Source organism: Dromiciops gliroides, chromosome 4 (genome assembly GCF_019393635.1).
Source record: "Dromiciops gliroides isolate mDroGli1 chromosome 4, mDroGli1.pri, whole genome shotgun sequence".
Lineage (NCBI taxonomy): Eukaryota > Metazoa > Chordata > Mammalia > Microbiotheria > Microbiotheriidae > Dromiciops > Dromiciops gliroides.
Genome location: NC_057864.1, coordinates 66,673,670 through 66,688,516, shown reverse-complemented (window position 1 = coordinate 66,688,516; position 14,847 = coordinate 66,673,670). Strand labels below are relative to the sequence as shown.

General features: G+C 43.3%; 1 protein-coding gene across 1 annotated transcript in view; it reads right to left on the bottom strand.

The window, feature by feature from the left end:
• The window catches only part of TNN (tenascin N), a 77,232-nt gene extending 64,286 nt beyond the window's left edge, over positions 1–12,946 (bottom strand). Inside the window, exons 1-5 of the mRNA XM_044005378.1 lie at positions 12,538–12,946; positions 7,776–8,150; positions 7,128–7,391; positions 1,427–1,612; positions 370–459 (exon numbers count right to left, since the gene is read on the bottom strand). Coding sequence (XP_043861313.1) covers positions 370–459; positions 1,427–1,612; positions 7,128–7,391; positions 7,776–8,150; positions 12,538–12,946 — 1,324 coding nt within the window. The remainder of the gene's footprint in view (positions 1–369; positions 460–1,426; positions 1,613–7,127; positions 7,392–7,775; positions 8,151–12,537) is intronic.
• Positions 12,947–14,847: the final 1,901 nt, after the last annotated feature.

The window sequence follows — 14,847 nt, the reverse complement described above, 5'->3', positions numbered from 1 at the left end:
AAGTGGTATCCAACAATGAACCAATGTTACACGGTGGCAAAAGTCTTGGAAATGATCAAGTGGTCAAAAACTGATCAAATAAGGGGCCAGTTATCAGAAACAACCTTTTTCTTCGAGACCCCTGACATTAAGAGGAGATTGCTGTAACCATGAAGTTTTTCACTAAAACACTAAGTCTGCCTCCCTCCACCCACCCACCTACCTAAATAGATATCTGTCCAGAAAGGAATATGTCTACCCATACACTGGTTCTTCCTTACCTCTTGTGGCACCCAGAATGTTTATCTAGGGAGAAGGGAAAGTAGCCAAAAGAAATGTGTGGAGAGAGGTGAAATTAAAATCTGAGAATACTTCCAAAGGAGCCCTTACCAGTCTTGCCATTCAGGGAAATTGGTTTGCCTTCCAGCCCATCTCTTATGGGTACCACAGTGATCTTGTACTCAGTCCCAGGCTGCAGACCTAGAAAAGCACCAACAGGAAGAACATTACAAATCACGGAAAACTGCTTCATTCAAGGGAGCAGCATTCCCAACTTCCAAGCCAGAAGTCCCAGGGGTAGTTCAGTTAGTTTCCTTTGGACCAGGAGTAAATGAGATACCAAGCATCTCCTTAGAGCACCCGTCTAAAAAGCACATAAAGAGCTGACCCCGATGCAATCTGGCTGGCCCATAAAGAATCCCCTTATTTAATGGCCTGCTATTCAGTAGATGTAGAGTCAGAGGGAAAAGGCCGCTTCACTAACATGATCAGATTTTCTCCCTTTGTTGGGAAGGAAGTGAGTGGGGACCTGCTTCCTGATTTGACCTGTGGTCACAAGTGTCTTTCTAGTAACCAAAAAACACTCCTTCTGAAAGGGTCTTCTCTCAGCACAATAATCAGTCCAAGACTTTCAAAGGCTATTCAACCACTGGGGCAGCTCAACTGTCAGTAATTCTTGGGATGGAAAGTCAGAGTCAATAGATTGAATCTGCACACACACACACACACACACACACACACACACTCATGAGAAAGGGATCCTTGCCAGCAATCAGATCCATATTCAAAAATAAGCACCAGAGCCAGAATTAGATCACCTCAGACCACATCCCCCACTGAAAGTTCCAAAGCAGCCAGATATGAGAGAAGGCCGTCAGTCAGCATAATATTGGGGCAGGATCTGAAGCCAGAGAGTCTAGTTTGGTCAAGAAGTGTATCATGTCTAAGGAATTCAGGGATGAGGCTTCAAGTGAACCTAGTACTCTCTATATGGTGCCTGGGTCAGTGATAAGTAAATTTCCCAGGACTCCTTTTCTCAACCTCAGAGACACCAATTCCCTCTTCTCCCATGGTTCCCTCAATTTTTTCATCGCCACCCCCCCCCACACACACACACACATACACACACTGAGTTAAAGTTCCATCAGCAATTTAGAGCTCTTCTTACCTGTGATATCGTATCTGCTCTTGGGGTCACTGCTCTTGGGCACTGTCACCTCCTCCAGTTCCTGCCCTTGTAAAGTACCATATCTGAGTTTGTAATAATCGACATCCACAGGAGGGTTCTCCCATTCCACGTCCAGGGAGTACTCTGTCTCATCAGTCACCCAACCAGCGCCAATCACAGACACATCTAGGATAAAGGGAGAGGAGAGGAGAAAAGAATAAAAAGGAAATAAGATGAAGAGATGTGAGCAGATCTCCTACCATCCCCCAGGCCTGCTCCCCTGCTTTATGTTAAGTAATGAACACCACCCCTCTGACACCCTTGCAACAGAGACCTTGAAGATGCACATGTTCATCGGACAGAAGAGTTTGGGGTTGGACGCATTCCTCTTTCCTGATTTCCCTTCTCCTCTCTCATCGCCTCCATGCCTGTTTCCTTACCAAGAAGTCTTTGCCTCGAAACTCTCTACTCTCTCCATGCCCATTTTCCAAGACCCGTGATCAAGGAACAAGAGCTGGCACAAAGAACTTAGACACAGTGGCCGGATCTCCTTGCATTTCTTTACTTGTCTCTGCCTCTGCTTTTAGAGAAATGGCTACAGTACATGAGGTCCAGACACCTCGATAAAGAAGTTTAGGAATTAACCTGGGGAAGTCTTAGACATTTCCTAATGATTACCTCTATAGCAACCTGACCACATAGTTCCTCAGCTTTTAAAATTCATAATCCTGGGGCAGCTAGGTGGCGCAGTGGATAAAACACAGGCCCTAGATTCAGAAGGACCTGAGTTCAAAGCCAGCCTCGGACACTTGATACTTACTAGCTGTGTGACCCTGGGCAAGTCACTTAACCCCCATTGCCCCACCAAAAAAACAAAAACAAACAAAAAAAAAATTCATAGTCCTCTTCCACCCTACTTCAGCCACCATAATCAATCAGTCAATGAGTATGTTTAAAGTCAGGCCCTGTACTAGATTCCAGTAACACAAAGACAAAAATGAAACAGTATTCGCCCTCAAGGACTTTCTATTCTATTAAGGGAAATAAAATACACACATGAAAGCATTTACAAAATACATACAACATAAATCCAAGATAAATGGAGAGGGACACTAGTAGCTGAGAGAATCAGGAGGTAAAGAGTAAATGTAGAGCAGCCAGGTGGTACAGTGGATAGAGCACTGGGCCTGGAGTAAGAAAAACTCATCTCCCTGAGTTCAAATTCAGCCTCAGACACTTACTATCTGTGTGATCCTGGGCAAATCACTTAACTCTGTTTGCCTCAGTTTCTTCATCTGTAAAATGAGCTGAAGAAGGAAATGGCAAACCACTCCAGTATCTTTGCCAAGAAAATCCCAAATGCGGTCACGAAGAGTGGGACACAACTCAACAACAACAAAAGAGCAAATATCCTCTGGACACACAGGATGTACACAACAATCCTACTCTAAGAAATCCTAATTCCTTGTCCTCTTCTCAGGCCTTTAATATGGAGGTTCCTAAGAATCTGGGCAAAGGTACAGAGTTAAATTTTAGATCTTACCACTCTTGGGACTGTATGGTCTTCCAGACTGAGAGTAGTTCAAATTTTAGAATTTCCTAGTCTCTCACTCTCTTACAAATATTAAACTCATTCTTTGGTCAATCCCTTGCTAGTCTGAATAATCAAATTTCCCCACTCCTCTTCTAGTACTGCCAAGTGTCACTAGAGAAAGTCATAAAATTGAGCTGATTTCACCCTCTATAAACTTATGCTATGTAGCTTCAATTGGCTTCTCACTGTGGCTCAACCATCCTTCAGTTCTACCCTTATTGACTAATTTCATGGCCCACAGATAACGGTGCCAATTATTTTCCTTCCCTCACAAATATAGCCCAACACTTAGTACTCAGATGATTTAGCTTTCTACTTACTTCACTAAGAAGATTAAAGCAATTTCACATGAACCCCCTCATTGCCCCACCTCTTATATCCTTAAGCATTTCTCAGTATGATTCCCCCATTCCCTCTTCCTCCTTTCTCTTCCCTATCCCATTCCCTACTGCCTCCTCCAAAAACATTCTGCAGGAATTGTCTTTCACTTCTCCTCCAACGGCTCCTTCCCATCTCTCTACAAATGCACTTACCTCACTATAATCTTAATAGTCATCTCTTTTCTATTCCTTCAAGCTATCTATCATCCCATCTCTTTTTTCCCTCTTTACTGATAAACTTCTTTTTTTAAAAAAGTAATAAACTTCTTTATTTATAGTTTGGGGCTCCAATTTTTATTCCTCCTCCCCTCCCTCCTCTCCCCCTCCCCAAGGCAGTAAGCAATTAGATATGGGTTATATATGTACGATTGTATAAAACGTTACCATATTAGTCATTTTATATAAGAAAGCTTGAATAAAAGAAAAAAATGAAAGTGAAAAATAGAAGCTTCAGTCTGTTCCATCAATATCAGTTCTTTCTTTGGAGGTGGATAGTGTATTTCATCACTAGTCCTTTGGGATTGTCTTGGATCATTGTATTATTGAGAATAGTTAAGTCATTCACAGTTTCTTCATCAAACGATATAACCACGTCTCTGCACCTTGTCCTCTTGGTTCTGCTCACTTCACTCTACATCAGTTCAGAAACTTCTTGAAAAAAGGTACTTACACCCCAGTTCCTCACTCCCCATTTCTCAAACCCTTGTAACCTAGCTTCTGCCCCCCACCATACCACTGTAAATATTTCCAAAAGGTCACTAATTCTTATTGCCCGTGTGACAATAGGCACACAACTTTCCTGGGCCTCTACTTTCTCATTTGTATGTAATGGGGCTTTGGGAGCAAGCCCAGTTAGCCTAACAAAGGGGCATCCCTAAGGGGGCTTCCCTGAGTGTGTCCAGATTCCCTTACATGGAGACCTGAAGAGATGAGAAAAGGATGTGATCTTAAACTGGCAAGACTGAGACAGTTCATCTCTTTCTGTCTCACACTCTTCTTTCTTGTGTGTCCAGAGAGTGAAGGTCACAGTTCGTCCAAGGTCCAGGAATCATGAATTGAGCCTGTGAGAAGGGAAAGACTTCTTTCTCCTGCTCTCCCTTTCTTCTCCCCTGGCTCTAAGAAATGAGCCTGGGGCTGTTTCTGTTCTCTTTCATTTGTCTCAGTTCAGGGGCCAGTGGTGATCCCCACCGGACATGGGAGCTCAGCCATGTTGGCAAAGATTGTAGACAGGATGGTGCAGCCAGCTAGTCTGGCAGGGAAGCGTGGAGAAGCTAGGGTGTGCCTGGGACTCCAGCTAAACTATGAACCTAATCTTGTGCCCATCCCCAGGGAGTGAAGTGGTACAAAGGGAAGAGATTATGCCTCTTGAAAGTTAGGAGAGTCGGTCTGTTTATTTGTGATTATACATTTCAAGTAAATATTTCTTTGTAAATGTAATATGATAGTTAAGTTGCTAAATGGAACCAGCATGTAGGAGACCCAATCCTTACATTTAGTGGAGTCTAGAGCCATTTGCAGAGAGCTTAGACACTCTCTGAAAACCTTTTCCTTTTTAAGGGTTGTTATTCTTTATGACATGGGATGGTTCGCTAAGTGGAGGGTAGAGGGAAGAATATATTTAAAAATTAAGGTGATATGAAAACAAAAGATACAAATCATTTTTAAATAAAACATTTCCCTTAAAGATTTGACTTAAGGGGGGAGGGGTGGAACTTGAGATGATTCCAGGGAAGACTAACACAAAAGGTTATGAAAGAAGGATAGATTTGAAGAAACTGGGATGATTTTTCAAACAGAATAGTAGAAACAATAATCACATTCAAAAATATTTTAGAGAAAGTGACTCCCAGCCAAGTTCTCCCTGAGGAAAAACCCAGAGAAAATGGATTTAACTTGAATCAAGAGAGACATAAAGACAAACTTCATGGTTAGGGGATCTTAAGAGTTTTTGGAGCAAAGGAGATTACTTAAACCTTCCTCTTAAGATTTTTCAGGAATAGATTGCTACTCATTAGTCTAAAATGGTCCAAGTGCCACCTACTCTGCCTAAAATCAAGGATATCAACCAGACAGTTTTAAGGTGTTCTTTAATCATTCTTTGTTATCTTCTAGCTATTTAAAAAGGAGGCATAATAATGAGCGTCTCCCTTTATTTCAACTTACTTCCAGGTTAAGTAACTAACCTTTCTCACCTTTGGTTTCCTCATCTGAAAACTGAGTATAATGAGATAATGTATGGAAAGAGCTTAAAGTGCCATGTAAATAATATCTATTGGGGCAGCTAGGTGGCGCAGTGGATAAAGCACCGGCCCTGGATTCAGGAGGACCTGAGTTCAAATCCAGCCTCAGACACTTGACCCTTAATAGCTGTGTGACCCTGGGCAAATCACTTAACCCTCACTGCCCCACCAAAAAAGAAAGAAAGAAAAATATCTATTATTATTGTTATAAATAATATTAAATTAGCTTCCAAATTGAGCTTCCTTCCTCAAGTCTCTCCCCTCTTCAGTCCCTTCTCTACATATCCACCAAAGTGATATTTAGACTTGGAAGGGACCTCATAGGTCATCTAGTCCAACCTCTTCAACTTAAAAATGAAGAAACTGAGGTTGAGTAACTGACCTTAGGTCACACAAAGAATAAGCATAAGAGGCAGGATCTGAACCCAGGTCCTCTGACTGCATGGTCTGTGCTCTTTCCATTATAGCATAAACTATATTGTTCAGCCTCTTAAGGTCCCTTACAGCCTGGTTCTAACCTACCTCTCCAAGTCTTATTTATTAGAACCTGCTTCTCTTCTCTAGTCTAACTGGGACTCTTTGCTATTCCTCTCAACATCTCCCACCCCCTTGCCTCACACAAGTTGTCCCCCACGCCAGGAATACAGACCTTCCTCTCCTCTGCTTCTGGGAAACCCGGGGCTCCTTCAAGACAAGGCTCAGCAAGAGGTCTTTTCTCATCTTCCAAGCACTCCTACTCTCCCTTTGTTGATTTTGTATGTTTTGTATTCACATAACACAGATATACATGTATGTGTATATACACACATATGTATATGTGTATCCCCAATAGAATGTAAACTCCTTGAGGGCAGGAACTGTCCCATCTTTTTCTTTTGTATCCTCAGCATCTACTACAGTGTTTGTCACATGGTAGGTGCTTCATAAATGCTTATCAATCAATTGATTGCCACCTAGGAAGAGGAGTCACTTGAATCTCCATTTCTCTTCCTAGTTAAGTATTTATAGTAACAGGGAAGAAAAAATTCCACCACAGGGGTTGCCTAGTCACTCAATGCTTATTTTTCTTTTCTCCCCCCAAGGTAAGATTAGGCAGCACCAAAATCCTTGCTAGGATGCCCCACTGAGTAATGGCGACATGGCAATGACCCTGTAGAACCCTGACAGCAAAGCATGAGACATGGCAAGTCTTACCAAACTGGACAGGCTTTGGGCATCAGCCTAGCAATGGACCGTGCCTGGTATCCGAGGACCAGCCTAGTTAAGTTTGGAGAAGGCTAGAGACCAGATGATGAATTTTTCAATCTCAACAACTCATGAAGACTAGCTACCAAGGTCAATGAGAGTTGTTCCCTGTGGCTGGTGCCTGCCTCACTTTATCAGCTTTATCAGTTAACAACAGATACAAAGATAAGGTTTGGATAATTTTTTAATTTGGTTTGGGAACAGAGGGTCTTCTCATGGCCTGTTATCTCTATGCTGCTTACCTGTAGAGGCCAGCAGATGCTGTGGGTTACTGGAAGTTCCTTTCTTCACATTGCGTAAGGTGATAATGTATTTGGTGCTGGGCTGCAGGCCGAGAATCTCATAACTTGACTGATCTTTGGGGACTTTAATCTGCTTCATTGAAGTATCCATCCCCAAGGGATAGTAGCTGAGCAGGTAATGGTCTACGTTCATTTCTGGCTCCCAGTTCACCAGCAGAGAGTCCTCAGTGCTTTTGAGTAGCTGCAGACTCTGGGGAGCAGGAACTAGAAACAAAGGGAGTGGGGAGAGACAGAGGAATCCATCAGTATGGATTTATTAAGTCCTTTCCTAGAGGATAGGGGAGAATCCAAGAAGGTAACCAAGCAAGGCAAGAGATGTCTAAAAATAAGAGATGTGATAGTCCCAGGGTACTTGTCCATGGTCAGACCACATCTAGGGTAGAAGAAAATTGGCAAACTGGGGAGAGAGGGAGGGAGGAAGGAAGGAAGGAGGGAGGGAGGGAGGGAGGAAGGAAGGAGGGAGGGAAAGAGGGAGGGAAGGAGGGAGGAAGGAAGGAAGGTAAGAAGGAAGGAAGGAAGGAGGGTGAAGGAGAGGGAAGGTTGGAGTCAGAGTAGCCCGGGAAGAGCCCGGGAAGAGTTGCTTCTCACCCTGGGAGCAGTCCAGGCCGCTGAAGCCCTCCTCACAGTAACACTCCCCTGTGTCACAGAAGCCGTGGCCGCTGCAGTCATTGGGACATCTCTTCTCGCTGCAGTCCTCCGACGTGAAATCCTCATGGCACTGGCAGACCCCCCTCACACAGACTCCATTCCCACTGCAGTTCTCAGGGCAGGGCAGGTAGCTACAGTCCTCACCAATGTAGGGCTCATCACAAATGCATCGGCCATCCACACAGCGCCCGTGGCCACTGCACCCCCCGGGACAGCTGGGGAGGGAACAGTCAGGGCCTTCCCAGCCTTCATCACACCTGCACCCGCAAGTGTCTTGGGTGAAAATTCCATGCCCACTGCAGAGGTTGCTGAGACCTGGGCAGAATAGTATCAGGTACCGAAGAACAAAGAAAGAAGAGGTGGGGATGGGGGAGTAAGAAAAAGGAAAAACAAATAATGATGATTTGGAAACACCAAGGGAGACCTGAAAATCTTCTTCCCTGGAAATCTTAGAGAAATAATATTCTGGGGCAGCTAGGTGTCACAGTGGATAAAGCATCGGCCCTGGATTCAGGAGGACCTGAGTTCAAATCTGACCTCAGACACTTGACACTAGCTGTGTGACCCTGGGCAAGCCACTTAACCCCCATTGCCCTGCAAAAAAAAGAAAGAAAGAAAGAACAGTCTGTTTCGTGTCATCTCTTCTACCTATCCGCATTGATTCAGGAATGTTCTATAGCCAGAGGTAGGTTGCTAGACTCAACTAAACAGTGGTTAATGGGAAGTAATGAGGCAGGGCCTGAAATCAACCTATTTCAGACTCCCAGGTAACCCCATCACCCATTTCATTTTTTCAGTTCTCCCACATAAGATTAGACAAAACCATCTCATTTCCCCTTTTCTTCTCATTCTAAGTAACAATTATATAAATTCGCTTGATGCTTCTCTGTTATTCTTTTTTTTCTTTGCGGGGTGGTGGTGGTGGTGAGTGAGAACAGGGGACCAGACGTGATTTTGTTTGTATGGAGAAATCCCAGTAAGGAAATTCACTGTGTCAACATAGACTAGTACCGACCCTACAACTTATAGTAATAGAGAATTGTAACCCCAAGGTCAGCTCTCTATCTATTACACAATGGTTGTCTCTTATGGTAAATCCATAATACATTATGATAATAATAATACCTCCCATTCATGAAAGGCGATATTATACAAGGGATAGAGAGCTGACCTTAGAATGATGAATGTCTGGGTTTGAGTCTCCCTTCTGACATATACTGGCTCTGTGACCCTGAGCAAGTGATTTAACTCCTTATTACTCTAATCAACTCTCTAAGGTGATATATTGGAGAGGAGGTGCTGAGCTGTGCTAAGATGAAAGGACAGCAGGAGATCCCTATTCCAAAGAAACCATAGGGCTAATCCTCTTACTTATATTTAAATAGCCCTAATTTAAAGTTCTCAAAGTGCTTATATATGCATCAGCTCATTTGATCCTTACAACAATGCTCTGAGTTAAGCAATGTAGTTAGTATCCTAATTTTTTTTCCCCTAGTGAGAGACCTGAACATCAAAAAGGTCAAGTGAAGTCCATGGTCACACAGCTGCGGTAGTGACAAGATTAGGATCCAATAATCCTCTTTTTCCTTTGCTAGGGTTTTAAAAAATATTATTATTTTCTACTTATTGCAAAAAGGGACTCTAACTGCTTGAGACATGTTAGATTTCCAGATAATACAAAGAAACACTTAATTACAGAAAAAGGCAGGGACTATTTCCCCCCAAACTGAAGGCTTAACTAGATTATTCCAGGCCTCCTGGTTCCTGAACCAAGGAATCCTGCTTTTCCTTATTACACAAAATTGGGTCATTCAAGGCTGTTCTCTGAATTAAGGCCAAATAAAATTCAAGGACAGTGGTTCAGACCAACTAGAAGATGGTACAAAACAGTCAGGTGGCTGTGTAGAAAGTAGAAAGAACTCAGGCTCTGGAGACAGAAGATCTAGCTCCGCTGTCTACTACCTCTGTGTCCATGAGAAAGTTTCTTTCCTTCTCTGAGCCTTGGTTTTCTCATGTGTAAAATGAGAGGGATGGGGGGCAGCTAGGTGGCGCAGTGGATAAAGCACCGGCTCTGGATTCAGGAGGACCTGAGTTCAAGTCCGGCCTCAGACACTTGACACTTGCTAGCTGTGTGACCCTGGGCAAGTCACTTAATCCCCATTGCCCCATAAAAAAAAAAAAATGAGAGGGATGGACTAGATGAATGTGAAGGGCCCTTCCTACTCTAAATCCCATCATTATCCAGGGATAAACATATCTTTTGGGGGGATTAACCAGGTACCAGGGGGCTTTCCACAGATGTCAGTTTTCACTGTGCCTGTAGTCAGAGGTAAGTGATGGGCAGATCAACGGTGGAAATAAGGTCTTGAATCTATAACTACGTGCTCTCATCCTTGCCTCCATGACTTCCCATGCTCTCATGCCCTGTCCTGCTCCTTTTCCTACAATAAACTTTTTTTTTTTTTTTTGCGGGGACAATGAGGGTAAAGTGACTTGCCCAGTGTCACACAGCTAGAATATTCCACTTCTAAGGTGGAATATTCCCATCTTCCCTTCCTTTTGGAATATCTGTATCCCATGTATAATGACTCCATGTTCATGATATTAGGGATGCTATTGTACCTCTCATTCCACCTCTTAAATATTTAAATTGTGAACTTTCAGTCAGAGGGGAATCTAATTGGGTCCCCATGTGGAAAAAAAGATAGAACCCAATCACATGGAGTAGTGATAGGAGGCCAGTCAGCTGTGGAACCAAATGACCTAGAGCTTAGAACTAAAAGAAAGAGACTGCCTACCTCAGTTATGGAGAAATCCCTGTTCTCTGAGTCAGAGCTTCTAGCCAAGTACCAATACTTTAGGACGCTATTTGAGAGCAGATCTCAGCTGAGGTGATAATAGGGTGGGGGAGGGAATGAATGAGAGGGGGAAGGACGTCTAGCTCCTTCAGAAACATGAGTACCCAGAAGTAGCCTGAGCACTGAATAATCCACCAAATATGGACCCTCACCCTCTATCCCTGCAGTCATATTAATTAATATTCACACAATTTCCCTACACCAACTTTGCTCTCCCATCAAGTTGCTTCTATCCAGCTGTCTGTCTTAATTCTAGGTAGAGTCCAACCAAATTGACACCAGAAGGGAAGGGGGTAGCAGCTGAGCATGAGGGAGCCCCAGGGAAAATGGTTCACTGCTGGACTGATCTGGAGGAAGTGAGCCATCGAATACTAGAGAGAAAGTGGCAAGGTCCACTGGAGGCAAGGCAGTGTGGCCCAGCGGAAAGAGTAGTAGACAAGTGTCAGAAAAGCTGGGTCTGGATTCCGGTCCTGCCGTGACCTTGGGTGAGCCATTTCACCTTTCCAGCTTTTAGGTTCTTCATTTTTAAAATGAGGTTTTTTTGGTTGTTGTTGTTATTGAGTCATCTCATTCACGCCTGACTCTCTGTGACCCCATTTGGGGTTTTCTTGGCAAAGATACTAAAGCGTTTGCTGTTTCCTTCCCCAGTTCATTTTAGATGAGGATGAGGAACTGAGGCAAACAGGGTTAGGCATATGTTGATCCCTTCCAGCTCTAAGAGACTTCTAAGTCTCTTATCTGAATGAAATAAACAGCATTTACATTTTAAGTAAAAAATATGCAAAATGCCATATAATATCTGAGCCAACATTTGGGACCTTTTTGTTTGTTTTTAATTAAAAATGGGACTTTATTACTATTTGTAATTCAGGCTGTTAACATCTTCCTTGGGGCTAAGATTGGATTTGTAGGGAACAATAATAGTTAACATTTATGTAGCACATTAAGGTTTGAAAAGTGCTTTTCATTTTGTATCTCCTTTGGTTCTCACAACAGTGTGAGATAGGTGCTGTTACTATTCCCACTTTACAGATGAGAAAACTGAGGCTAAGAAAGGTTAAAAGATTTGCCCAAGGTCACATGTCCAGTAAGTATCTGAGCCAAGTTTTCAATGCAGAGATTCTTAACTCCTAATCTGGTCCTCTATCTCCTTTCTTTCTTTCTTTCTTTCTTTCTTTCTTTTTTGGCAGGGCATTGGGGGTTAAGTGACTTGCCTGGGGTCACACAGCTAGTAAGTGTCAAGTGTCTGAGGTCAGATCTGAACTCAGGTCCTCCTGAATCCAGAGCCAATGCTTTATCCACCGTGCCACCTAGCTGCTCCTGGTCCTCTATCTCCTATGTCACATAGCTGACTATATGACCAATTGGAGAATTCTTTTTTTACATAATTACTAAATTGAATTTTTTTCAAGTAGTAAGCATTTATTTTCTCTCCTTCCCATCTTCCCCTGGTTCTAAGAAAACCCTCATGATATAGTTAAGCAAAACAAACTCCCACATTAGCCATATCCTAAAATGGACTCAAGAGCTCTGATCAATACAATGATCTGCCATGATTTCAGAGGACTAATGAGGTCATGAACTAAACAGTAGTTGGATAATTCTTGCCTGAAATCCTTAATAGAGGCTTCAGGGCAATTCCAGAGCTCTGGAATCCGGCCCTCTCCCTGCTGCTGTTCCCAGGAGCTGTAACCCTGTGTTTCTGAATAACCCACAAAGCTCCTGTCTATGCACGGAACCACAGCACCCATGAGGACCCAAGAGCAAGGACTAGGAATGCCACAGTCATCATGGACCATGGCCCACACTGGAACCATCCATCAGAAGACAAGACATGGATTCACCTGGAGCTCCCTGGCAGCACTGCTGGGTACCACACTTCTCCTTCATCTCTGCCATCTCTTCCTCCAGCTTCTTCACCCGGGTCAGCAGGTCCTGGAAGCTGCCTGACAATTCACAGTCTCCCCTTGGGGTCTGAAGGCGGATATTGTGCCGGAAGATGATGTTCTGTTCTTCGCTGGCCTCCCCAGGGAGGAGCAGCCTTCCCCCATCATCTCTGAGAGGTTCAGGATCAGCCTCCACCTGGATCAGGGAGGACTTCGGTACATCGATCTTGTAGGTGTGGCTAAACATCACTTGCTTCTCTTGATTGCTGCACATGGGAGGGTCAGGAGTCGCTGGGGCTGATGCTGTCTGTAGTATGGGCCAGAGCAGGAGCCCCAAAGGGAAATGAAATATATGGTAGAAAGCCATCGCAGGCCTTCTTGGAGCTGAGGAGAGTGGCTTCTTCCTGGAGGCCTGTATCCAGAGAAGGAAATTTTAAAAAGAGTCACAGGACCATAGAGTGCCAGAGTCAGAGGCCACGTGTCCAACCCCACCACACACTTTACAGATGAGGAAACTGAGTCACTCAGCCAGTAAATGGCAAAGCTAGGACTCAAACCAAGGTCTTTTGACACTCTCCCTCCCCAAGTCCAGAGCTCTTTTCATTCAACCAGTCCTCATTTGTGGATTTCAAGGATTTCCATGGAGATGACACAACACATTGGGTCATTATCTGCTGGTCACTCCCCAGAACAGGATGTTGAGTCCAGACATCAGCTGCACAGCATCCACTGACATCATGGGACCCACAGCCCTGGGAGACTGCTGACATAAACTCAACCTCAAGCAGTGGATAGAAGTCCACAACTCATTTCCTCTGATTACTACAGACTACCTCCCCATTCTATTTGCTATAAATCTAGGTTACTACCAAGCTGAAATGGATCAGAAGTAGATTACACTGATATGTAATTTAGAGATCCTAAAATTTTTAAATTCTTAAAGATTTTAAATTCTGCTCTTGTACTGACCGAGCGATAACACCGAAAAGTCTATCTGATTCTTTGCCAATCACCAATTAATATGCCATCCTCTCAGAAGGAGAATTCTGCAACTAACTTGGGATGCCTGGGGAATTTTGGAGAGTGTAAAGTAATTAATAAATCAGCCAACAAGCATTTCTTAAGCACTTACTAAGTGCAAAGCACTGTGCTAATTGCTAGAGATACAAAGAAAAATAGAAACATTGTCTGTCCTAGAGAAGTTTACATTCTAATGGGAGAAATAACATGTACATATAAGTATATACAAGATCCATACAAAGTAGAAGAGTAGGTACTAGCAACTGGGGTGGAGAAGGGAGAGAAGAAAGGGATCCTGTAGTAAATTGTGCATGAGCTAAATTAAAGAAAACCAGGGATTCCAAGAAGTAGAGGCAAGGGTAGGGTGTGTTCCAGACAAGGGGGATAGCCAAGGCATAGAGATGGGAGATGCTGTTTGTGAGGAACAGCAACTAGGTCAGTATGACTAGACTGTTGAATGCATGATTGGGAGTAATGTGTAAGAAGACCATAGATAAGGCTATTAAGACCTTTAAATTCCAAAAAAGAGGGCTTTATGCTTGATGCTAGAGGTCACAAGGAACCAATGGAGTTCACTTAATGAGGGTAAGGTTACAGAGTCACATCTGTACTTTAGAAAAATCACTTTGGCAGCTGAGTGGAAGATAGATTAGAGTGAGGAGACTCTTGAGAGAGAAAAAGAAGTTAGACTATGGCCAAAGTCCAGATGAGAAGTGATGATGGTCTGAGCTAAGATAATGGTTGTGTGAGTGAAGAGGAGACATATATGAGACATGTCATGAAAATGGAAACAATAAGATTTAACAACTGTGGATCGAGTAAGAGTGAGGAGTTAAGGATGACATTGCGGTAGTAATCCTGGATAAATGGAAGGAGGGCTTTACCCTCAACATTGACAGGAAAGCAGAGGGATTGGAGGGCTGGGGCAGATAGTGAGTTCTGTTTTAGAAATGTTGCATTTAAGGTGTTTATGGGACATGCATTTTAAATAATCCAATAAATAGAGATGTGGAATTGGAGCTCACAAGAGAGACTAGGGCCATGTATAAAGATTTGGGAATAATTTTCATCGGAATTATTGACCCCATGAGTCCAAATGAGATTACTAAGTGATAGAGTACATAGAGAAAAGATAGAGCCTTGGAGCCTAACCCACAGTTAGAGGGTAGAACATAGATAAAGAAGTAGACCAGGAGAGTGAGAAGAAGCAGTCAAAAAAGTAGGAGGAGAACCAAGAGAGAGTAGGAT